General features: G+C 40.0%; 1 protein-coding gene across 2 annotated transcripts in view; it reads right to left on the minus strand.

Moving 5' to 3' along the window:
- The window catches only part of CNNM2 (cyclin and CBS domain divalent metal cation transport mediator 2), a 140,716-nt gene that overhangs the window by 25,144 nt on the left and 89,970 nt on the right, over positions 1-25,602 (minus strand). For both annotated transcript variants that reach the window (XM_019725030.3, XM_019725029.3), the window contains exons 2-3: positions 4,604-4,747; positions 1,841-1,978 (exon numbers count right to left, since the gene is read on the minus strand). In XM_019725030.3, coding sequence (XP_019580589.1) covers positions 1,841-1,978; positions 4,604-4,747 — 282 coding nt within the window. The remainder of the gene's footprint in view (positions 1-1,840; positions 1,979-4,603; positions 4,748-25,602) is intronic.

A 25,602-nucleotide genomic window follows, 5' to 3' on the forward strand; every position in this document is an offset into this window, starting at 1 on the left:
AAATTTTTCCTTTCAACCTGTCGTTGGTTTCAGTTCTCATAAAAATACCCTAGTTTTCTGACTGATATAAATGAAAATCACCCAGAAGCAGGCTCCTTGACTGCCAGGATGCCCTTCACCAGCCACAGGAGTCTGACTGTCCAACAACAGCCACGGGAAGAAGCAAAGGTCAGGAAGCATCTAGGCGTGAATTAGTACAGGTGCACGAGACAGTGCCCCACATCTCATTCTCCCATTCAACTGCCCTGAGAGAGTCTGGGAACGAGGCACACGGAGAGATTCAGAATAAAATCAAGGCACGTGCACACATCAACATGCACTCCAACTTGCTAATTAAAAAAAAAAAAGGTATGTTGACCTATATTTACAAAGACATCAATGTTATTTAAAATAAAAACCAAAATTACTGATTTAACGGTGCTCTACTGAAACTTTATGGTACCTCAGAGGCAGAGTAGGATAACATTTCGTTTTAAATCGTGATTCTTAAATGATGGAGAACAATATTATCAGAATTAGAGAAAGAATAACAGGCAAGTTAAAAAGACTGTTTATAGGTTAAATTTGTTAAATTATGTTCTATGCAAAAATTATAAATTCTCTAAATTCTTCTGTGACGTTCTTTGTATTAACAAATAAGATAGTACATTGCAGAAATGTTGGGAAATACAGAAAAAGACAGAGGACAATAAAAATTTCCTATAAACCAACCACTCATAACCATTCTGAGCAATTGGTGAGCATTTCTTTCCAGGACCTTGCCAAGGCTAGTGTGCCAGTGTGTAGGTGTGTGTACATACAAAAACACAACTATAATCTTCCTGTACACAGTTTTATATCCTGCTTTTTCTCATTTTAATAAATTATGAGTTATTTTCCCGTGTTGTAAATATTATATTGTGAGCATTTCCATTATCTGAAAACGTGATCTTACAGAGTGTGTAACATTCCATCACATGACTGCGGTTAGCCTTCTTTTCAAAGTATTTTAAGTACACTGCACGCAGCTGAAAGGCATTGGCTGCCCATCTTGGACAAGACGTCTTCTACAGGTCACTGGGTACTTTCAGGTTTTCTCATACTTCCCCTGGCCAAGAGAGCTCACCCTTCACCTAGACAGCCACTGGGGATGTGAGAAGGGTTAGTCAGTCTCTTAGGTCCATTCAACCTTGACCTCTCTGGAGCAGTCAGTGCCGGCTGGGTTGGTGGTTTTAAAAATGTGTACACTTGCCTCCTGGAATGGGCGCAAGTTAACAATCTGATTTGAAGAGGCCATCAAAAAAATCCATGTCAAAGTTCTTAGAATTTCTGATTTTAATAAAACCATAAAGGATAAAGATTTAATTTTGAAAATCTATTGTTCTTCTTTGCAAATCATAGCACCTGTGTTATCATTGATATCCAACTGTTTTTCCAAGGCAAGCTGAAGAGAGAATTACTCAACTGTCCAACACACGAGGTGGTGTCTGGTTCGCACTGTCAGCCTACTCCGCCAGCTGGCTCTCCCATGGACTGAGCTGGAAGCAGATGACCTGGCCTACTGTTTACATGCAGTGTGGCACTAACATTCATCCTTACCTTTCAGACCAATTTTAAGTTACTGGTCCACCCCTGGTAAATGTCTCAGAGTTCATGCCGACACTGAACATAGGAGAGGAGAGAATTTGAAAAGAAAAAAACAAAACAAAAACAAAACAAAAAAACAAAAACAAAACACAAAAGTGGCATTACTTTTCACCCCATTTCCCAGTCTCCACCCCTAGCCCACCCCAGTCAGTGGTGGGTGAGAAACACGCTCCAGGGTTGGTACAGATTTCAAACTGTGATAAGCTGCACTTGCCTGTTGCTAGGAAACGGTGCATGGCCAAGAGAAGCTGTGGTGATATTTTAACCTTCATCTCGCTGTCTGTCTGCTTAAAGGCAGAAAAATCTTGCTTTCTTTCACGATGGGCCACTTTCTTTTTCGTTCTGTTATCCGCTGTGGAAAGAATAAGAAAAAAGTAAGGAAATGAATTCCTTTAGATAAGGGCTCTTTTTGAATGAAAATGACAAAATATACTGGAAAGATAGTGAGCACTCTACGAGCAAACACCACATGGAGAGGAAGAGAGAGAGAATTCTCATCAAATCAGTGCCGCATGGTCATAACACCATCAAATAACAGACAACCTGAATAGTAGCAGCTATAAATACACTTCATGAAGATGCTGAGAGCCCTGACAAGTACATTAATGGGCAGCCTTGGACAAAAACCCTCCCCTCATAGAACCTACATAACCACATAGCACAGAGGGTATAACCTGGTGTATACTCAGTCTCCTGCTACCCAATGTCACCACACTGCAGTGACAAACCATCACTGTGTTACAGAAGATACACAGCAAGTGTGTCCCTGCCTTTAAGGGGCTCCTAGCCTGTGCTCAAAGAGAAACACAAAACAAAATTTCTTAAGAAACAAACAAAACATTTTCATAGAACAATACTTCAATAGTAACATCTGGTAACTTCATTTCTACCTCAGATCATGACATCTTCAAGGTCAAGCAAATATAAAGAAAGTGACCCAGAATAGAGGTCAGCAAACCTCTTCTATAAAGGGCCAGATAGTAAGTATGTCAGGCTCTGCAGATCACATAGTCTCTATTATAACTATTCAACTCTGCTGTTTAGCAAAAGCAGCCATATGTGAATGAATTAGCATGGTTGTGTTCCAATAAAACTTTACCACAGACACGAAATTTGAATTTCACATCACTTTTGCCTGTCACAAAATAATTATCCTTTTGACTTTTTCCCCAAAGATTTAATAATTCTTAGCTTGTCGGCCATACAAAAGCAGGTGGCAGGCACTCGTGGGCTGTAGTTTGCCAACCCCTGATCTAGAAAGTGTCTACTGCAAAACTTTCAAGTATTTTTCTGGATAAAGTAATGATCAAGAAAAAACTAGGTCAAAGACAAGGCCCCAGTCTCTTGCTCCTTTCCCAAGAACCATGAGTCTGCATTGCCATTTCATGCCTAAGGCAAAACAGATTGCTTACTAGGCTTGTCCTGGGGAGATGAGGGTCACAACGTGTAATTTTCTTCTATCTCAAATTCTTTTGAGAATCAGACAGAATAAATCAACACAAAATTTAAAAATAATTTTCTAATGACAAGGACAGTCACCCTCCCTGATCTCCTATCTAAATAAGAATACATGGGAAACCAAAGGTTTAGCATTTCATATCAGTAAGTCGTGTTAGGCAATACTTCTGTATGAAATCAGCCTAATCAGGTTTGAAAGAACATAACTGAAGTGCAAACATAAGATCTCATGTCTAAATTATCTTTCTTATGATGAGTACTGTCCCTAGGGAAACATAAATATACACACACACTTGATACTAAATAGTCACTGTGAGGAAGAATGAAAAGAATATAAACACACAAATGACAATATTTTCTGAGACCTCTGACTACTTTCCAAGTGTCAAAAGGATAAAACACATACGAACTGGTATTTTTAAGGAATACTATACAGAAGTGAGGGAAAAAAATAAGCTACATTTCAGAAGCAAATCATTGGCTAAATATAAAATTTATTCTTTTAAGGGTGCATGGAAGACTTTCTCAGTTTTAAAATGAAGGACCTTCCCTTCTAGTAAAACTGAAGAAAATCACTCTGCTCTGAGCAAGACGGGCTCTGTCCCTTGTGCCCTCGGCCATCTGAATGATACATTCCCCCCTCCAAATGTTTCAAAAGCCAAACAGGACAAACAGTGCCCAAAGGATCCTTCTCTTGAGACGTTTGAGATCCCAAACTTCTCAAGCCTTCGGCCATCTTTGGTACTATGAAACTCTTGAAAAAGTCTTACTTTGCTAAGAGTGAGGCTGAGAAAAGTTGAAGTCCAATGATCCAGGTTCAATGATCAGCCCAGGATCTAGCCCACTCCTGGGCAAACAGGTATGGATACTCCCCCTCCCCTGCCTTGATCCAAGCCAGTCCCCACCCCACCCCCAAGAAGGCACAGAAGCAGAAAAAGGGAAAAACACACTGTTATTGTGTAGTCCACATTGTCCTGCCTCTTATACCCCCACCCACCACCGCTGCCCCAGAAAAACTGTACTTGCAAACCTCACCTCTATTCAGGTCCATGGGAACAAGAAAAATAAAACAGTTGCTATCCATCAGTTTAACAAATCCTTCTCACTTTTTAAGTACTTGAATTATGATCTTAAGTAGAAACAGAAATTTATCTGAACAACTTACCTCATTGTGAAAAATGAAAATTTAGTAAAGAACAATTAATTCTTTTTCCATATGTAAAATAAACGTAAAAACCAAGAATGGACTTGGCTGTTCAGGGTCAAGCAATGCCCAGATCAATTGTTAGAAGCAGCTGACTTTTCCAAAAAACATGCCAGCTGACATTACAGGACCAACCTCTGCTTCTTTCCCTTGTAGAAGGCACAGGAATACACCGACAGGTTGTACACAGCCTACACACATACTGCACAATTAGAAACAGAGGCAGACAACAACTGGGGAGATGTCAGATGATTCACAAACAACATGACCCAAAAAGCAAAGATTTGGGGAAATTACTCAGGCAATGCTACTCACTGTATAAGTCTGTCTCATCTAGAATTTCAGATTTGATGATTTCTTCAATCACATCTTCTAAGGTGACAATTCCCAGAACTTCATAAAATGGATCCCCCTCTCCCTCATTGTTTACTCGCTGTACAATAGCCAGGTGAGATTTACCTTGAAAGAAAAGAAAACAAAGTTTAAGAAGTAATTTTCTGAATTTCCTGAATAAAATCTTAGATATGATTACAGTAGGAACAGCAGCAAATACAGAAACCAGATTATCAAAGTCTGCATCTCAGCATTTCAAAATGGGATGGAAATACCACAAACAGATGGAAAAGCTTCATGAGCCATCAAAAGCAAGACCCGTTAAGCCAGAAGAGGATCACCTCCTACACACACTGCGCTGGCCCCACATCACCATTTGTTTCCTAATGGATTTGCTCTTTAGTAATGTCAGCTCTTCCTCTGCGACCTTTCAGCAACGGCTACTTTACTTTCGGAGAATAATTCTCAAAATGTGGTTGTGACCCCCTAGGGATGCCTAAGGCCCTGTCATAGGAGGTCTGCCAAGTCAAACGATTTTCATTAGAGTACTAAAATGTTCCTGGCCCTTTTCACTGTGTTGATATTTAAACAAATGGGGCAGATACCTGAGCACAAATGAAGGTAGTGGTGGGAAACTGTACCAGTGGTCACTGCCATAGCATTCTCCACCACCACATACTCACAGTATAAGGGGGGGTGGGAAGGTGGGGGCACGTTTCTCTTAAGAATATCCTTGACGAAGCAGTGAACGTGATTAATTTCATTAAATCCTGACTCCCAAGTACCTGGCTTTCACTATTCTATGTGACAAAATGGGAAGTGCCATAAAACACTTATGTTGCATTCTAAAGTATGACAGTGTCTTGAGGAAAAGCACTTGTGCAATTGTTTCTAGCCACTTTTTCCAATGAACATCAATTTTATTTGAAAAAATGATTATCAGACAAAGCACAGTTATTTCGACTTTGGTATGTGGCACACATTTTCTTTAAAATGAATAAAACGGAGCCGGCCTGGTGGCTCAGGCGGTTAGAGCTCCATGCTCCTAACTCCGAAGGCTGCCGGTTCGATTCCCACATGGGCCAGTGGGCTCTCAACCACAAGGTTCAATTCCTCGAGTCTCGCAAGGGATGGTGGGCAGTGCCCCCTGCAACTAAGATTGAACACAGCACCTTGAGCTGAGCTGCCGCTGAGCTCCCGGATGGCTCAATTGGTTGGAGCATGTCCTGTCAACCACAACGTTGCCGGTTCGACTCCCGCAAGGGATGGTGGGCTATGCCCCCTGCAACTAGCAACAGCAACTGGACCAGGAGCTGAGCTGTGCCCTCCACAACTAAGACTGAAAGGACAACAACTTGAAGCTGAACAGCACCCTCCACAACTAAGATTGAAAGGACAACAACTTGACTTGGGGAAAAAAAAGTCCTGGAAGTACACACTGTTCCCCTTCCCCAATAAAATCTTTAAAAAAAAAATAAAAATGAATAAAACGAGCCTGTGACATTAAGGAAAAGAGAAGCAGCATTTGCTGCCACATGACATCACGTTCGGCAGTCACCTTTACCACTCGGTTAAGGTATTATATCCAGGTTACTCCACTGGAAAGTTACTCATGTTCCCCTTTCCCTAATTCTATTCTTTGGAGGCAAGTCACTAAGTCTAGCCCACCCTCAGGGAGTGGTGAGGGGTAGGAATTAAACTCTACTTCCTGGAGTAGGTGAGTATCTACATATACTATTCAGAATTCTTCTGGAGGATTTCAGACCAAAGGATTTTAATGTAACTGCACCAAAAGAGAATATCCATGATTATCCAAGAAGGCTATTAAAATAGTCCTCCCTTTTCCAAATACATATCTGTGTGAGGCCAGATTTTCTTCATACATTTCAACTAAAACAATGTACTGCACAGATTAAATGAAGAAGACAGTCCAGCTGCCTTCCATTAGCTAGATAATAAAGAGATATGCAAAAAAGGTAAAACAGTGATACTATTTTTGTTTTGGAAAATAGTGATTTTTAATAAGAATGTTATTTATGTTAACATGTAATGGGTTTATTATTATCCTTTCAAAATTAATTAATGAGTAATTGTCTTAAATTTCTCAGGTTTAATTTCAAACCCAGTAAATATCGAAAAATGTGACCCATGGAAGAACATGAGCTCTGAAGTCGAACAGCCCTGGATTTGAACATCAGCACTGCCATTTAATTAGCCATTACTAGCTGTGTGATTACAAGCAAACTACAGAACTTTTCTGAACTTCAGTCTCCCCACCTCCAAAGAGGGCTCATCATAATGCTGCTGCCCACAGGACTGTTGTGAATATCAGAGACCATACTGGTACCTACAGCAAAGATGGCCTAGATCCACCAGATGATCAATACACGGTAGCTCCTATTAATTTATGAATGTGCTACCTCAATTCTAAGGTACCACCAACTTACGACCAGCTTAGTCAGAGAAAGACTAAACTACACTATGACTAAAAGATGCATTTCAACCTCAGAAAGATCTTTTAAAATATTAAATGCATCTCTCACACCAATATTGGTGCTTCCAATTCAAGGCAGGTGAGGCATCTGAGATTCATCCTTAGTTAAGCCAAGTTGACATAGTCTAGAAATTTCATAGTCTAGAAAATCCGTTAACATGCATGTATGTTGATCGGTTTCTTAAATCACAGGGTGGGTTTTTGGGGGGTAAGATGGGGGTGGGGAGAGTCCTTTAAATAAAGTTTACTTAAAACTGTGAGTTGAGCCAGTTCACTCAGATGCAACCAGCCAGACAAACTATTCCCTGAAGGCCAGCTCTGATCAAGTTCCCAGCACTTACTCAGAAACTGCCTTTGGTTCTGCAGGTTTGTTGGCCCTTTCCTGCTTTGGCTCAGACCCCTTTACAGGCAACAATGTCTGGAAGCCTAGAAGGTTAGATTGTTAGACAATTAGGCATCCCAACAATTTTCATCCTTAGCGTGCTCATGCTCAAAGAATGAAAATATTTTCAGCAGCAAATGAGACTAGGAGGGACACTTATCAGCAATAGATATAAACACCGCATCGGGTCAAGTCAACGCGAGTCTAGTCAATTCAGTCTGGTCAGTTTCTCACATCTGCTTTCCCAAGGACCCAAACATAAGCAGTTAAAAATTCTTGGTCAATGCTGTCTGTCGAAAGTTAAATTCTTTTGCTATTCCCAGCTTGTGATCATTTAAAAGGAATTTTCCAAAGCAAGGTCTAATATTAGACTCAAAATGAAGTTTCCATTCCACTGAGGCGCTATTCTCACCAAAGTAACTACCGCATAATCAGATTGTCTTGGAGCAATTCGTTTAAATGCAGATGGACATACTTGAAATACCAGCTCGATAGCACCAACAGATCTGACTGGAAAGGGCCTTACTCTAGGAGAAATTGTTCGTGTGAGTTAGGCTTCTTAGACTGAAAATTAAATTTTCCTTGGGGCTCCCTTTCACACCCCCACACCCAATATGCTTAAACTTTTGCATCTGATCCAGAGCCACATTCTTTTAGGTTTTGAGTTCCTGGGGAGAAGTCCTGTTTTCTGGACCTTCTTGCTGGTAAGCAGTACAACAACAACAAAAGACACCCCTCCTCTCTAATCATGCTTTTGGAGACTAGGCCTGTCCCCCACTGAACCATTCACTGCAGGGAGTTTAGTCTTCAGCCTCATCAATGGAGCAATCAAAAGGAAAATGTAAACAAGTTGTCAATAGAGAAATGTTAAAATCTGAGCACAAACAGCATTCTTCTTAACCTGAGCATTGGAGGGAGTAAGTCAGGGTTGAAAGCAGAAAAGCAATTTGGGGGAAACTAACAAAAGATTAAACCAAAAACTAAAAAAGATTATGAACTGATGGATTCTTAACTTCCAAAGAGAAAAATGAAAATACAGGAATAATCAGCACAAGATGCAATTATAGGCCTTAAATAACACTAAAACGTTTAAATATCCATAAAGAAATTTGATAAATTATATACAGAATAAAGCAGACATTGCTGTCACAATTAGGGCTTGGAGAGAACCCTTTCTGGCGAGCTGTAAGAGGTCTTGCAGTATTCTAGTCACTTTGAACTGTCCTGGGAAGGGAGGAAAAAGAGATCACTAAGAGAATGAAAGCAGGCCTGTTCTCAGAGTTCAGGGCTCTATGAATACATCTCTATTCAAATTCAGAATTATAAGCAAATTAATATGAAATACCCTAGATTGTTCACTTTTCTATAACTGCTATGTGTTCAAGGCAGGGTACTGGCATAGATGAAATCAGAAGAACATGTTTTCATTGTGAGATAAAGTAAGTAACTGAAATAATCTATATACACAGTAAAATTGGGATCAAATTTCTGCCTCTGTCTGCTTCCATTGCTCCCCCAAATTAAAGTTTATTTGCATACTCTCCCTGGATTGGCAAACCGGCCAGAATGGTAGCAGGTTGCCACATTTGCATCTTTTAACCTTACCACATGCCAGGTTCAAATTCTGAATGACAGATACCATTTGTATGTTGATAGATTCATCAATTGGACAGTGATCGGGCTGACAAAGGGAACGTGTAACTAGCTGCCTGTTGAAAACAGCGACCCATTTGCTATCATACAAGTTTGATGTCAGTGAAGTGACATGGAACAGCAGACAGACTAAGTGAAATAGCTAAGGAAGAAAGCCAAGAGGATAGATGAAGTAGGACGGGATTAGGAACAACTCCACACAGCTGTGCTAATACAAAGTGACATACAGTAGTCAGAAAGACCTAATAATGTGAGCACAAGGCAAACAGAGTCCGTGGGGTCCTACAATGCCGCTCAAACAGCAAGTAGAAAGCAAACAGAAGATCCAATAATGAGAAACTCAATCGAAACATTTGTATTCACCATTACTGCTGTGTTGCACAAGTCCAGGGACACCATTAGCACAGGGTGCAAGGCTGAATGGTCCCCTGCAGTTGTGTGATGCCCCTCACCAACCAGGGGTGGCACAAATGAAGCACTTGATATGCCTTTGTTTTTAAAGGATTCCCAGTTTATCTGACAAAATTAAATTAATTCAAGTAAGTAAGAATCCATTCAGTTCCTAAGAGGGAGTGCTATGGAACTAGTGACAAAAGAAGGACATGCTCGATAAGGCAGAATTTAGGGCCCACATAATTAAAACATATGGGATGGAGGATATATTTCAACGGCCATACTTAAGATCTCCCAGGGAAACCAGTTTGCATGTTAGTAGTCAGGGAAGTCAAACACTTTAAACAGAATTGTATGTAGTCTGATTTACAAGAAGTAAACAAACTGATCAAGTGATATAATGTGTATGAATGTGTTTTATAACCCATAAACTACAATGCTGTGTAATGTGAATGAAAAAAAGGGGCCATATACTAAACCCTTGGGGGTGGGGGACGCGCATGGCAGGCCTGACAAGCTTGGTGACCAAAAGGAACCACATTGGATGGTCTGCTCATAAATTCCTAACTGGGCAGGCCAAGGTGGGTAGTCACGTTCCGGGCCTATAGCTTCCTTAGCAAAGGTCAGTCTTTACCTTAAGTGCCCTGTCCATTGCTCATACATGTAGGATAACATACCTTTGAAATGTCAGAGTAATTTTCTTTTCTAGACCTCTCAAAGCACAACTCCAGGCACCAGGGCACAAGACCACCCGAAGATGAGACCACAGAACCTGTCACTGTCATCGTGTTGCCCACATACCGTCTCTGTGTGCTGTTACGTAACTATTATCTATCCTGTACCCACCAATGTAAAAGAAGTATTTCTCCATTTTTGCTTTTTATCCAGTTCTAGAGATTTCCTGCTTTACTTTCTCCTGCCTCCTGAATCCACCACCAATAGATTTCAAGTAATCCTCCTTACATCTTCTGCTTTGATTCTATTGTATAAAATAAGCTGCAGAAACTGCCATTCTCTGGAGCATTTTTTCACTCTGTTGAGATTCTGCTTCTGGACATGTCCTCAAAATTTGGCTCCAATAAACTCTTATAAAACTTTTCTATGGGCTGGACATGCTTTCGTTGACAGTATCAAAAACTCTAGACCCACAAGTCCATTCATTCACTCAGGTATTTACTGAATGCCTACTATGTAACAGGCTCATACGTCAGGGAACATTCTAGTGGGGGAGACATACACTAAGAGAAACAGACAATAAAAAAGTATGTCAGACTGTATAAAACGTGCTATGGCGAACAAACTAGCAGAGGCAGAATTACATTTAACATACGATGGTCAGAGATCCTAATAAGGTGACACTTAGGCAAAGCTGGAGGACATTAAGGAGCCAAATGAAGCAGATAAGGGGCTGGGTAGGATGCTTCAGGTAGAGGAAATAGTAAGGAAAAGCAGGGAGGCCAGTGTAGCTGGAACAGAGTGAACGAGAGGGAAAGAGGGAAAGGTCGGGTGCAGATCATGTGACCATTACAAAGACTGTAGCTTCTACTCTGAGGTGGGAAGTCACTGGAAGTTCTGAGCAGAAGAGTGACCTGATCTGTATTACGTTTTAAAAGGATCACTCTGGCTGCCGTGGTAAGAAAAGCCTTGGCAACTGGTGGGAAGAAGATGGGAGTGTGAAGGGCTGAAGCAGGGAAAAGGGAAATACAGTTGTTATTCCAGGAACTTAAGTGAGAGGCGACAGCTACTTGAAGTAGCTGGTAATAGTGGATGTGACGAGAAGTACTGATATTCTGGATATACTCGTATGTTTAGATAGAGCCAACAGGTTTTGCTGATGGACTGATGGAATGTGGGGCAGAAGAAAAACAGAAGAGTCCAGGCTGACTCTAAGGTTTTTGGCCTGAGCAATGGGAAGCACCGAGTTGCCACTTACTGAGGAGGATGGGGAAGGTACCCAGTTGGAAGGAAGAAATCGGTTCAGTTTTACACAGGTAGGTGAATACAGGTCTACGTGTGGCCTCTCTAGTAGGATCTCCTCTCCCCAACTCTTTCTCTTTGTGAGATGCCCAATAGATACCCTAGTGGAGATGGCAGATAGGCAGTTATACACCCAAGTCCAGAATTTAAGAGAGTGAGTGAAATGTGGGCTACAGATGAAAACTGCAGAAACCCAGTAAGATCACCTAGGGAGGGGGTGTGGCTGCACAAGGGACACAAACCCTGAGCCTGGGGCACGACCATGTTTCACAGGTTAGGAAGTTGAGATATAACTGAAAAGAAGACTGAGAAGGAAGGGCCAGTTGAGGTAAGAACAGAATGGTGTTTTGAAAACCAAGCCAAAAACAAAACACAAACAAAACCAAACAATGCCAAGAAGCAGAGAGAAGTCAAAAGTATCAAATGCAGCCAAAAGGTCATGAAAGATGATTTTGATGACAAAAGATGTTCAAGATTAAGAAAGGTCGGAGATGAAAAATCTAAGGATTGTTATTTAAGTGCCATGCCCAAGTTCCTGTCCAGTGTGATTTCCACGATAGCCTTTCCTGCTTCTACCCAGGAGACACAAACTGGCCTGCGTCTGCCAGGTATCCTTAACCAGAGAGAAAAGGCCTGTGTCATTAGGGCAGAGTTTGGCTTGTCCTCTCCAAAACACCTCCCTCTTTGAGTTCCCACTTCTGGAAATGATACATTGGATTTCCAATCACCCAGGCTTAAAACTCTGAAATCAGCTTTGTTTCTCCTCTCCCTCATTTCTCCCCTTCCCTTTTTTTCTTCCTTTTTAATGAAGAATGAATGAATACATACTACAGACACAGTAAAGTACACCTGTGGGAACACCACCCAGGAGGGGCTACGTAACAATGGACTACAGGGGTGCATGGGCGGGGGAAGCAGCCAGGAGCAAGGAAGGACTAGGGAACAGAGGGGTAAGAGTGGTGGCTAAGGAGGGTAAGCAGAACGCAGGTTCCAAGGCGAATACGGGCCTGCGTGTGGCCTCTGGTAGGATCTTCTCTCCCCAACCCCTTCGCTTTGCTGACAGCAGGTCCCTGAAGGACAGGGAGATCACACAATGGTCCCGCAACATAGCTCATAATGATCAAGTGGCGACACAAACGCAGAAAGAAGAAAGCAATTCCCCTAGTATATTTAGCCATATCTGGAATATGGTGTTCAGGTCTGTATTTTATAGGAGGCAAACTGAGGAGAGAACTACCAAGATCCTTTAAGTTGTATAAAGTAGATCACATAAGGAGCAAATAAGGGGACACAGAGATTTAGCTAGAAGACAAACCTGGACAGGGATGAGATATGACAAGAGACTTCAAATCTCTGAAATGAAAGGCAATCATTTGGTTCTTACGCTTCCTCTCCCAACCACTTGTTACCTACACACGTGTACTTCCATTTACCATGAGGCTAATGGTCTCCCTGATTAGATCATAAACTCCTTGATGGCAGTGGCCTCCGTTGTATTCACCTTTGTATCACTCCTAACCCCCAGCCCCACCAAGTCCAGCACAACACCTACCACTTCCCGACTCCGATACACACCAAGGGAAACCTTCTGAACCACAACAGTACCACAGGCACTCAAAAGTGCCCATCTTCCATTAGGGAGAAAAGTTAAAGCAGGGTTCAAAGGCCAGCAGAACCTGGTGTCAAGGACACCGTCCCTCCATCCTTTGGCCTCTATAGGCTTCTCATGCTTTCATTGTCCAGCCAATCAAATGACTTGATCTTCTCCAATCGTAACCTCATGGTTTTACTCATCCCCACAGAACAGGTAGGAGGGAGCCTCTCCCCAGGGGAATGGTCAGGAATCACAGTCCCCACGCCCCTTCACTCAGTGCACTTTCCCAACCCCTTGGGACTGCCTGCCACAGCCACACCTGGGCTCTGGGAGCGCCTCACTCTCTATACCCACATTACTCCTCACAGTAGGTAAGGACCTTTCCCTACTCATTTCCCTCTCAATTCAACAGCTGCAAAATCAAAAGAAAAATAAACCCTGAATCGTAAGCCACATTACATAACATGAAGCCATTTTCCCACAGATTTTTGTAGGGAATACGTGAGTTAAGTTCTTATATGCCTTGCAGGTCTTCTACTGACGAATATGATGATAAATCTAGTATTATAACATGAGTACAATGGTTAAATTTGCTTAAGGAGAAGTAATACAATGTAATTTTGGGAGCTCTCACCTTACTATTTCTGTACTGTTTAAAGAGAAAATGAAAACAACAAACTTCATGTTTTTTTTAAGTACTTATTTTACCTTACCATCCCCACCAGAGCTAAGTGCATTTTTTCCAATTGAATTTTCCCACCATAAAATACACCAGAAAAATGTGACACAGATCTTAAAATAGTCCTATATAAACAATACATGAGTATATATATAGCAGCTCTTGCTGTATATAGAAATCACTGGTTTTAAGTGATGATAACAGTTGCTATTCTGAAACACAAAAGCCCTCTTTTACCAAAAGGCTTACTATTTCCAAATTCCAACGGCCGACCAGTTAAGTGGATGCCCATGTCTCCTCAGCAGGGCAGCTCCTCCACTCCAGACATGTGGGGGGCCATCTCAGCCATCAACAACCTCCCTCCCAGTTAGGTCATGTCCACCAGGAGGTTCACTGGGATATGGAATCATGGTTTCCTAAAAAACTAATTTTTTTTGGTGAAGGTAGCTGTTTATTTGATACAGATAATATTTCTTAACAGGACCATTTCCGGGATAGAGCCCTGAATTTATCTACTAATTTAGTAGATTATAACAGCTGTCAGGAAACAGGCCTGCTGTTTTTTGGCCACTCACGCTCTGAAAAGTTAGGAAGGAGCCACTCAGTGAGATGTTCAGTCTTTACATGACTTTTTTTTTTTTTTTTAAGAGAAGCAAAACCGCTGCCCTCCTCAAGGTGACTGCAGAGTCCTGGGCACAGCGGGCGCTCCCAGAAGTCTGAGCACAGGCCAGGTTTGCCAGGGCCCAGACCAGTGCCGCACGTGGAGGCACCCTCTCTTGCTTCTATTTGCTTTGGATAAGTTTCTTAACATTTAAATTGAGTTTGGTCCCATCTTCCCAGTCTTAACTGAAGTTTCTTATTCTATATCCCTAAAATAGAAGTACCTGAAAAAGAGAGGAAAAATTTCAAGTTCAAAATATCTTTTAAGACGATTAATGTTTAAAAGAATTATGTCTGTGGATGTCTTTAAAATGTTGTTATTTAATTATTGTTGACTGGTTGAACTTCTCTTCATAAAAATCTCTCATTCGATAAGATCAGAAATATCATACACTGAGAAAATTCAACCCAGGTGGTTCTCAGATTTTGACAGCTGCATCCGGAGATTTGAGAAAGGTAGAACTGCTTTCAAGGATACAAACACTTACATGTTAGAAAAGTTCCTGAACTATATTAAAAGTACAGACACCTGCCTGGTACATTGTAGGCATGCAAATATTTACTGAATGAGTAAATCCACAAATTTACCTAAATCCTTTGAACATATTTTTATTTTCAATCTATACAATTTTCTGGGCTATTTCATTGGTCCTAAAACTACCTTCAGCACATTTTTAGATGTTCCTCCTGGATTTATATATCTTGTTTGGCACTATTTTTGAGGTTATAACCATATCTTCTCCACATTATCGTCATTACAGCGTGAAGACTCCATCTCTTTACAATATGCCCAATATTTCACCTAAGGATTTAACCTTGATTTTTACAAAACATTTTTATATTAAACATTACACTAAACTGTCATCTATAATCTTCCCATCAGGCATACTTTCTTCCAATCATTGAATAGATACTGAGTGTGTACTTTATTCCCAGCACGGTGTTAGTATAGATAGATATCTATTTCCTTAAGAAAACATGATTTTTTTCTGAAAATATGGATTAGAAAATAATTATTCATACTGTGGAAGGATTCTTTGTTTTATAAAATGGATCATTCTTAAATTAGGATTTTAATTTTGAGATAATTATACATTCATATGAAACTGTAAGAAATGATAGAAAGATCTGGTGTATTTTTACCCAAGAACCCATATAACTTTACCCACTTCCCCCAATGGTACATCTTACAAAACCACAGCACAATATACAACCAGGATATTGCCATGGATACCATCACAGCACCAAGCTTCCATCACCACCAGGATCTCGCAGGTTGCCTTTTACAGCCACACATACTTCCCCTCCTACCCTCAAAACAGACAGTGTTAATAGCTTCTCTGGTGAAGTAAATGCTTAGTTTTCTACTGGTAGTGGCTCCTAGCTTTAGCTTTTAAGTTTAAACAAATATTTAAAAACTCACACAATGGCTATCAATGGGAAAACATTTTTCAGTCAACAAAAACTTGTTTTACATGCAAGTTTGAAAACTCAAGAATGGGGTCCAATCCTGACAAGACGAGCTAACGGGGCTTCCCTGGTTGAGACACACAGCAGGTTGTTATATAACTGGCTGCTCAGAGAGGACTGTTTTCGGACAGCAGCAGAGACACCAGCCTTGACTCAATAAATGTCTGCAGTACTGTTTTCCAGGCAGCTCCTCTGGCTTCTCACGATGTGATGGATTTTTGATGTGTCAACTTGGAGAAGTAACAGTCGCCAGTAATTAAACACTAATCGAGGTGCTGCTGTGCAGGGATTTTACAGGTGTAATTAGGGGTTAACTTTAAGGGTGGTATTCTGGGTGGGACTGACTTAATCAGCGGGAAGGCCTTAAAAGCAGGGTGAAGGCTTTCTGAGGAAGAGAATTTCCACACGACAACTGCAGACCATGCCTATGGGGTTCGTGCCTGGTTATTACCTTCTCTTCCTGATGGCCTGCCCTACTGACTTTGGACTTTCTTAGATTACAATAACATACCTGAGCCTGTACCTTATAATGAATCCCTTAATGAATGTTGTATGTGTGTGTCTGTCTTCTACTGGTTCTGCTTTTGAACCATGACTGAGAGACTCAGGACCCACGACACAAAGGGATTTAGAAAGCAGATAGCAAAAGAAAATTAGGATTAGACTATGTTTTCATTTCCCAAACCCAAAACAAGGAATAATTCAGTCTATAAAGACAAACTAATACGTATCCTGTGCCAGAGAGATCTGCTCAATGAACTTCCTTGGAGAATTAGCAATTACAATAATCTTTTGGGACAACAACAAAAATTAACCTAGACTAAACTGTGGCTGCATTTAAAAGACAAGAGGCCAACTCCATCCAAATGGCCTATCCTATTAAAAACAGCCCTGTGGTCCTCCCACCGGTTAGGAGTCCAGGCCACAAACAATGATGGGCTCCCATTCCCACACCACCACCAGCTTGTTCTCGGTCTTTGCTTGTGCTTCAGTCTTGCTGTCAGATACCTCAGCCAGAAACCGAAGGGAGGCAATTCATAGAAGTTTCCAGTCATTATGTGACTTGCTTAATGGTCCATCCAAATGATTTGTGAGAAAATCTCGTGAACCAACAGAACACAAACTGAAGAGTTTTTTTCCATTATTCCTGTCTCCCAGAGTATTTAAAGACTTGGATTTTCCCATCTTTTGGGGAAATATTTTCTTATAAATAGTGAGGCATGCCGGGCATCTCCACGTCATCTTTTTTGGTGGTCTGTAACCCTCACTGTATTCTCACTGGAATGTTTTCCTAGTAAAGTATCGGCAATGGAAAACATGGCTAAGACAAAAGATGGCTTTCAGGCTGAGATGATGGGAACCATCTTTCCCAAGAGACAGGTAGTTCTTCTATAGAACTGTGGGGTTTATTTTAGAACCGATGAGTCTATTTTTGTCTTTCCTTTAGACTTGCAGCCTTCCTAAGGATAGACTGACTGACTATCCTAATGAGGTAATAATAGTCCAAAAGATTAGTAACAGTCCAACATATCTAATAATAAGAGATTTTAAATAGAGGAATACACTTTTGCTGCTAAGGCCAAATATCAGTGTTTTAATTTTATGATGTGCTCTTCTGTTCCTTTCTCATGTCTTAGTTTTTAGACCAATAATCATTTTGAACTTTGTTTTGTCCAAAGCTCTTCATTTCAACTAAACTAGTTTCTTGGATGATTTCTACAACAGAGGTAGACAAGGTTGGTAAGTACACAGTCATACATAAAAACATGGCCCTACGGTGATATTTGCAGTGAACAAAAACTGCTTAAATCTAGACGATGTACTCAAACCACAGCATACATTTGCTTTTGGAGCACACATTTTAAGGAGAGGGGAGAAGTCATCAGTTCTTTTTAAACCTGCTTAAAGGGGAAACTAAGGGCTGGTTTTGTTAAAAGAAGAAAGACCTTATCCCCTTTTCTCACAACTCTCCTCTTTTCAGGAAGTCCTTCCTGATGACCTCAAGTTGGAATTTCTGAGGAGGTGGAACTGCTATTATATATCATACAGTTAACATAAGTTACTTATTATATATTATAATAAAGTTCATAATCAGGATATGAGGGGGGAAAGGGACTATCAAAATTACCCTGTCACTGAGTCCTGAAGTTGGAAGGAAAATCAAAAGTCATCTAGTTCAAATTCTTATCTAATGTATTTAGCCCATCTATAAATTTTCCGCAAATAATAAACTTGAAAAAAAATGAAAACATAAATATTTTGAGGTTTTCCTCACTGACCTGAGATAAAAGTCCTAGCATTTTATTTTTCTGATTTTCTGTCTCTAGAAATCTTAAGTACTTCATTGCCATTGTAGAGGAGAAAAGATGCAATCAGATAAATTTAAAAACCAAACATTTTCTATTATAAATTCCTTCACAATTCCTTCTCATCTGCCCATTATCTACCTTCCCCCCAGTATCTCTTTAAAATTTGTAGGAAATAAAAGAAAGAAGTTTTTCAATATCTATGAGAAAAAAATCACCACCTAAATGTCTATCAATAGAAGCCTGGTAAAATAAATTCTAGTATTATCTATACAATGGAATACTATGCAGCTTTTAAAAAGAATCAAAGATCTACATGAGTTTTTATGAAAAGTTACCCAAAATACATTTTAAAAAACTGGAATATTAAACAGTATGATCCCACATATGTAAATTGTATATACATAGAAAAATTCTGGAAAGAAATAGATAACTGTAGCATGTTGACTGAAATCTACAGTACTGTTACAAGTTTGTGTCCTATAAACAGATTAATTCCGATAAAGTTTATTTTGTGTGAGTCTCATCAAAAAGGAAGAAAAGAATATAGATTTATAACTGTGTAACACTGCATTACTGTATATAATCCTAACAAGAGAAAATGTTTAATTTGACTAGGAATGAATGAGAATAAGATCAATGTCAACATTAGATGTCTCTTAAGCGCTACCTGAACATCCTCTAAGCCCCATGGCTTACTCCTTCCACTGCCATAGGCTTGGACGGGGTTCATGCCCATACAATCACTGCCAGCACACATCCAGCTCACGGCACAGCTCATGATACAGCTCAGTGTGCTTCTCACTCCTCCTGCCCTGGGACTTCTCCTGAAACTCACTCTGCAGTTAAGCACATGCAATCCAGAAACGGGGAGGAATTAATGCCTGTGAAAGGACACGTTCCCCTTTTGTACTCAAGTGGACAGTTCTGAGAGCATTTTGTACGGCTCCTTGCAAAAGGCCCTAGAGGTAGGATAGAACACCTGTTGCCGGTAGCTGAGGCTGTATCCAATGCACTATCACACCCCAGAATGTCCTTTCCTTTCTTCCCATTATATTTCCCATATGCTCCCTGGAGTCCCATTCCAAATACACTTCCTTGCACCAAGCCTTTGTATCAGGCCGCCGTTCAGGCTAAGACAGAATCAGATGAGTGCCAAGCTTTTCTACCAACCAGTTTCTGGCTTCATACATTTCATCCTCTTCTATTTCCATGATTCCAGTGCCAGATATGTTAGGATACATTCATATCTCGACACCATGCTGGTCCCGCACCTTTATTTCACATTACCAGGTGAGCTGACACAGTGGGCAGGAGTATTTCTCAATGTCACTCCCATACTGGGGTGGCTAGCAAGAACTATACATTGAAATGACTGCAAACCCAAACTAAATGTATCCGCAGCTCAACTTTCCCACAGTTGGATTCCCCAAAATGCCTGGGAGCACTCCAATATCACCAGACACAAGACGAGAGAGAGAGAGAGAGGGAGAGAGAGTAACTCAAAGTAGCAAGAGACCAATAGTAGTTAAAATATCTGGATTTCACAAATTTTACAAAAACGTAACCATGTAAACTTTTGCAAGGCCCCTTCCCAAGGCCCACGCATATGAAGCAGTTGAGCTTGAACTAAATTAGCTTTATGGTAAGTCTGCTTTTTACTCTGCACTACTCAAGTAACTGTAACAAAAGTAGACATTAACCCATAGACTGAAAACTCTAAAATCTATAGAATAGCACCATTCCAGTCCAACCTTCTTTCCTACACTTCAGATATAAAAATATCCCAATTGCCTACTTGGTCCTCTTCACTTGTCCTACAAGCATCTCAAGTTGAACACATCCAAAACTAAATGTGTCACCTTTTTTACCAAACCTGTTCCTCCACTTCTATTCCCTTTGCTGACGAATGGCACCGCTATATATCAAACGTGAAGCTGTGGGAGTCCTCTTAATTCCTCCTCTTCCTCTAGTTTCCCCCTGCTGTCACAACTTGGTTACCAAACACTGTGTGAAGTGCTAACGTTAAGACTATCTCCTAAATATCTATAGAATCTCTCCCATATTCTCCACCCCCCATGACCAGCTCACCTTACTACTTATAAGTCCTCATTATTTCTCTTCTGAACTGCAACAACCTTCTGTCTTTCTAACTTGAACATAATCTCTTCAAAGCCATCTCACTGATGCCACAGTGATCTTTCTAAAAAGCCAACTGAACATGTTATTCCCCTGCTTAAAATTCTCCCCTGGCACCCCATTACATTTGGGATTGTTTCAGGGCTTCAGCACGGCTTCCCACGCCCTCGTGACACGATCCCTGGCTCCTTCTCCAGCTCCATCTTCCACATCTTGCTCATTCCATGTCACAGCACACTTTTTGCCATTCTCCAATCTACGTACGCTATTTCATGGCTCCCTTTGCCAAGGACACCTCCTTCCCCTTGGCTCCTTTACTCTTATTCTTACTCAAAGACGTAATTCAGTATCGTCTCACCTGGAAGCCTTCCTAACCTCGCACCCATGCCGGCTGGGTGTGGCTGTCCTGTCTCTGTGTTCCCATGGAGCCTTCGCTACCTCCATCGGAGCATTTATTACCCTACAGTACGATGTTGTCTTTCTTCCTATACTGTGAGATTCTTGAAGGCAACAGTCTTTCCTACCGAAAGCCTCAGAAGCTAGCACAGTGGCTGGTATACACTACTCTCAATGCTCAAGGCTAAGTAATAGCTCAAATTAATCACAAGAAAATATGAACAGGGATGAAGATCAGGAAAAATGATATTATCTTTGTTAGCTCTTGTCATAGATTGTTTTTCTTCCTGGGACACAATGCAATAAACGAGGCCAACCAGTGACTGCCGGTTGACTATAATTTTAGCAACCATTTCCCAGAAGAGTGACCAATTTAAGCTAAGGCCTTGTACATAAAAGACTCTTATTTCCTATTTAATTTAATTGTACTGATTTTATTATTTTAACTCCTATTGGCACCAAAGTCTAGAAAAGTTACAATAGAGTTTGTCCCCAGATGCAGCCACCTTGAAAAACAAGTAGGAATCAACCCTGTGCTCCTTCCTGTTGAGGTTGAGAATATCTTCAAAGAATTTTCATTGTCTTCGTAAATATACAACATGCATTCAGTCTGAAAACTGAGACTCAGATATTCAAATATGATGGCATGTCAAGTTAAAAAAAAGATGGGAATTTAGCTTAATGAATGAATGTTCAAGAGAACTCAACATTCATTTGCTTATGATGAAAAGACCTTTAGAAACAGACCATTCTTGTGTGAGACCTGGCCCTCCATCAAAACGACAACATGTCTTAAGCTTTCTGGGAGAAGGTTCTACAACTGACTAATAAGAACATCACCGTGGCTCCTGACATAACACTCAGAAGATCTAGGTCATCCATGGTCACTGATCCCTCATCCGAAGTCAGTTTTTAGAGTTCAATGTGTGATGCGACCCTGGAGAATACTGTCAGTACTTAAGTGCTGAGACCGAAGTTAGACAGGTCTGGGTTTGGATCTTTCGGTTCTGCTACAAACTAGCCGTGTGACCGAGGATGAGTCATTTATCCTCTCTTAACCTCTCACTTTAATCATCTGTAAAACAGATAAATCCTAAATTTACTATGAAAATTGAATGAAAAATATAGAATTGAACACAGTGCTTGGCACATAGTAAGCAATCAATAAATGATAATGATTATGTTATTGATGAACTTTCTCCTGGTTCCGGAAGTTAAAAATTATCTCAAATGTACATGTGTAATACCTTTTAATGTCTACAGAAACGGAATCTTAAGATCATTGGGATTATTCAGCGACAAGTAGCTTCCTTTAAAATATAGGTTTGTATCAAAGAGCATAATTTTTATCACCTAAGCATTCAATTCTATGTAGGCTTATTTTGTTTTCAAGTTCTTCAGTACAGTAACTCTACAAATTGTTCACTCTGTCTCAAAACCAAAAGTTTGCAGCTCGGTGGATCAAAAGGGTTATGGAGAGTGTCCTCCCTCCCCTCTCACCTCTAGAAGTAGTTGCTCCCGCTTACTGGATGAGGCAGTGGGGAGGGCGGCCCATGAAGGAAGCTTGTACAGCCACTGCCTTTGTCATATTTCCTCTGTGAAGAAACAGAAGACTTCAGTTCCTGGGATTGATTAAGCTCTAGAATAGAGAACTAAGGAACTACTTTGTATTTTCCTAGGAATCTCATCTCTCTTTGGGCGTAGTAGCACCATTGCAGCAAAACTATTACACATTTTTTTGCGTCTTTGTCAAGGAACTGGAATGATAAACACAGGTAGCTTGCAATACACAATAAACTGAAGGAAGTTGGCACAGAGCAGAGACTCAAAGACTAGGGGGATGAGAAGAGGAAAAAAAACAATGAAAAAATAAAGTATATGCAATAATCATACCAACCCTGACGTTTGCAAAGCTGTTGTGAAGATTACTATGTGTTAGATCGGAATTCACTTGAGGTTAATATGGTCTCCTCTGGTGCTGGTTATGGATTCATTCAACAAATATTTTAATTGAGCACTCACTATATACTAAGCACTGTACTAAGCACTAGGGATTACAACAAAAACACATACAAATAAGACTATTCTTTACTGTCAAGAAACTGGGAGTCTAGTGGGGAAGAGAAGGCAAGTAAAATGACAACATGGCAGACTCTAAAGTGACCTCCATGTCACAATGTGCTGACTCGATGACACACTCCATTCTGCCTGTAAAACACACTGACTGAGGTCTCCAGCACACTAAATGCTTTAGGCTAGTAGGCTACTATCTACTACTCTGCATAGATTAAGTAGAACATTTACTGAGAATTGGTTATTTTTGTTTCGAAGCCTATCTGTGACATCTTTACTTAATGCTGCAATTATGTAATTTAAATATTATAGAAACTGATAAGAATAAAAAGAGAGTTGATTCTATGGAAACGATGATGAATTCTCTGGAATCAGTAAAAGCAAGTTGCTTAAAAAACAAACAAACCTACATAACTGATATTGAATTAGCAGTGGGCAAGAGAATTATGAAAAGTGAGGAAAAATCTAGAAAGATTATGCACTAGCATTGTTTTGAAATGCTTTGTATTGCTTATGCCACTTAAAAAAGAAAACTCAAAGTTAGAGAAGATTTAGAGAATTCAGAGAAGATACATTATGCGTATGGTTCACATATTATTATAGGAAACACCAACCAATAAACCTACATACACTCAAAGAAAATGCCTTGGTCCTACATTAGAAGAATGCTAACACTATTTTCCAATGCCTGTTGAAATAAATTGATTCAGACAAAGAACATTAACGGCTGCTAAATCCATTAGGTGAAAGGTTGACGGAGAAAAGGATATTCGTGTGGTGCTAAAGTATCACTCCATAGATAACATGTGGAAAGGGGAAAACATATCTTTACAACGGAGACAGTTGCCGATCACCACCTTAATCAAGTGATCAAACTTAACATCATTAATAGTGGACAACCAGACTTTACGTGCCACCTGATGTAATGCACTCTGAAGTACATTTCATCCTTTATTGAAGTATTCTTGCCAAAAGTGTTTAATCAAGAATTTGGATCTAATTTCCAGTGTATAGAAACTGCAGGAGATAAATTATTTAAATGATATCATGAGAAAACAATCGTAGAAACCCAAAAGAAGGACACTCTACCAAAGAAATAGCATGGTTTCTTTAAAAAGTCAGTGTCATTATTAATTTTGTTTAGTGTTATTATAACATCAATTTCATTACATAAGAAAACATCTGTTTTTAAAAAAAGTTTAAGGTGGTGAAATAACATGATGTTTTGAATGTGTTGTAAAATATTCTAGAAAATGGCAAAATGTTGATAATTGAATCGATGATGGATATGTTGTAATTCATTGCCTATTATCTCTACTTTTACATATGCTTGAAACTTATAAAAAATAGAAAACACTCATTGCCATGAAAAACCTGAGGGAGGGCTATTCTCTCTTAAAAGAGACATAATCAAATGCAAGATACAAAAACTTGATTGAATCCTTGTTAGAAAAAAAAAACTGTAAATGACATTTTGGGAAACTGAGAAGAAAATCTGAATATGGACTAGGTAGTAAATGATTTCGGAACTATACATTTCTTCGTGATAATGGAATTAGGATTACGCAGGAGAATATGCTGAGCATTTCAGGGTGAAGTGTCACGATGTCTGCAACTTTGAAATGGCTCAGAAAAAAACATTAAGAATGATCAAATCTAGGAGATTTTCTTCACTTTTGAACAATTTCATAATAAAAATTTTAAACAATTTATCAAGTGATTACAAGTATGTTTTTTTAAAACAATATATTTAACATATGTATATGTACTTTTTAAAAAATTCCATACATCATTTAACTTTGTTGTTTAATGAACCAACTAAAGGTAGGAGGGAAGAGGATCCAGACAGTGGGGCATTGATAAATGTTTAACAACCGGCTCTCTGGAAAAAACCAGCCCTGGTTTGTAGCATGTGCCAATTTCCATGGTGTAAATATCCCTACCATAAATGATTTCAAGTAACATGATGTCACTGAACAGAGTTGGGAAGAGATGAGTACAACTGGTCTTTCAAGCCGATAAGAGCCAGTGCCAACACACCACTGGATCCAGATCATAAAACAGAGACATTTCAGCTTAATAGGCGAGAAGGAGTTGGTTTGCAGAAAGCAAAGTAAAAAGCAAGGCCCTCTGGGCTCTCAGTTGGTTAGAGCGCGAGCTCTGAACAACAGGGTTGCCAGTTTGATTCCCACATGCGCCAGTGAGCTGCACCCTCCACAACTAGACTGAAGACAATGACTTGGAGCTGATGGGCCCTGGAGGGGTGCACTGTTTCCCAATAAAATATATTTTTTTAAATAAAGGTCCGCACCTGACAAGGAGGGATGGAGGAAAGAAGAGGTTTGTGCAGAGAAGACAAAGTATCACAGAATCTTCCTCAAAGAGTTGTTATGAACATTAAATTATATGTAAATTATTCAATACAATGTTTGGTATCCAATTATGACTAACTTACTAAGCCCGTCCTACTATTATTATTTCCTAACCCAATCCATAATCTGAAGGTCATCTCATCTTTTTAAGAAGTCATATGGTGGTTGCCCCTATAAGGGGAACTGAATGGCCAGGCAACTTGCAGATGGGTGAAAGGCAGATAACTTTACAGTGCTGAGCCTTTTAAATTTTGAAAAAAGTGAATGTGAATCTATTACTTATTCAAAATATAAATGAAATTAAAATCTATAAAGCTTAAGACATGAGTCTCTTGAAAGGGCTCTGCTCTTCTCTTACCTTAAGCCACTAACCTGTCATGTACATAGTTATGC

This window comes from Rhinolophus sinicus, chromosome 15 (genome assembly GCF_057876585.1).
Source record: "Rhinolophus sinicus isolate RSI-liver-muscle chromosome 15, RSI-T2T, whole genome shotgun sequence".
NCBI classification, from domain to species: Eukaryota; Metazoa; Chordata; class Mammalia; order Chiroptera; family Rhinolophidae; genus Rhinolophus; species Rhinolophus sinicus.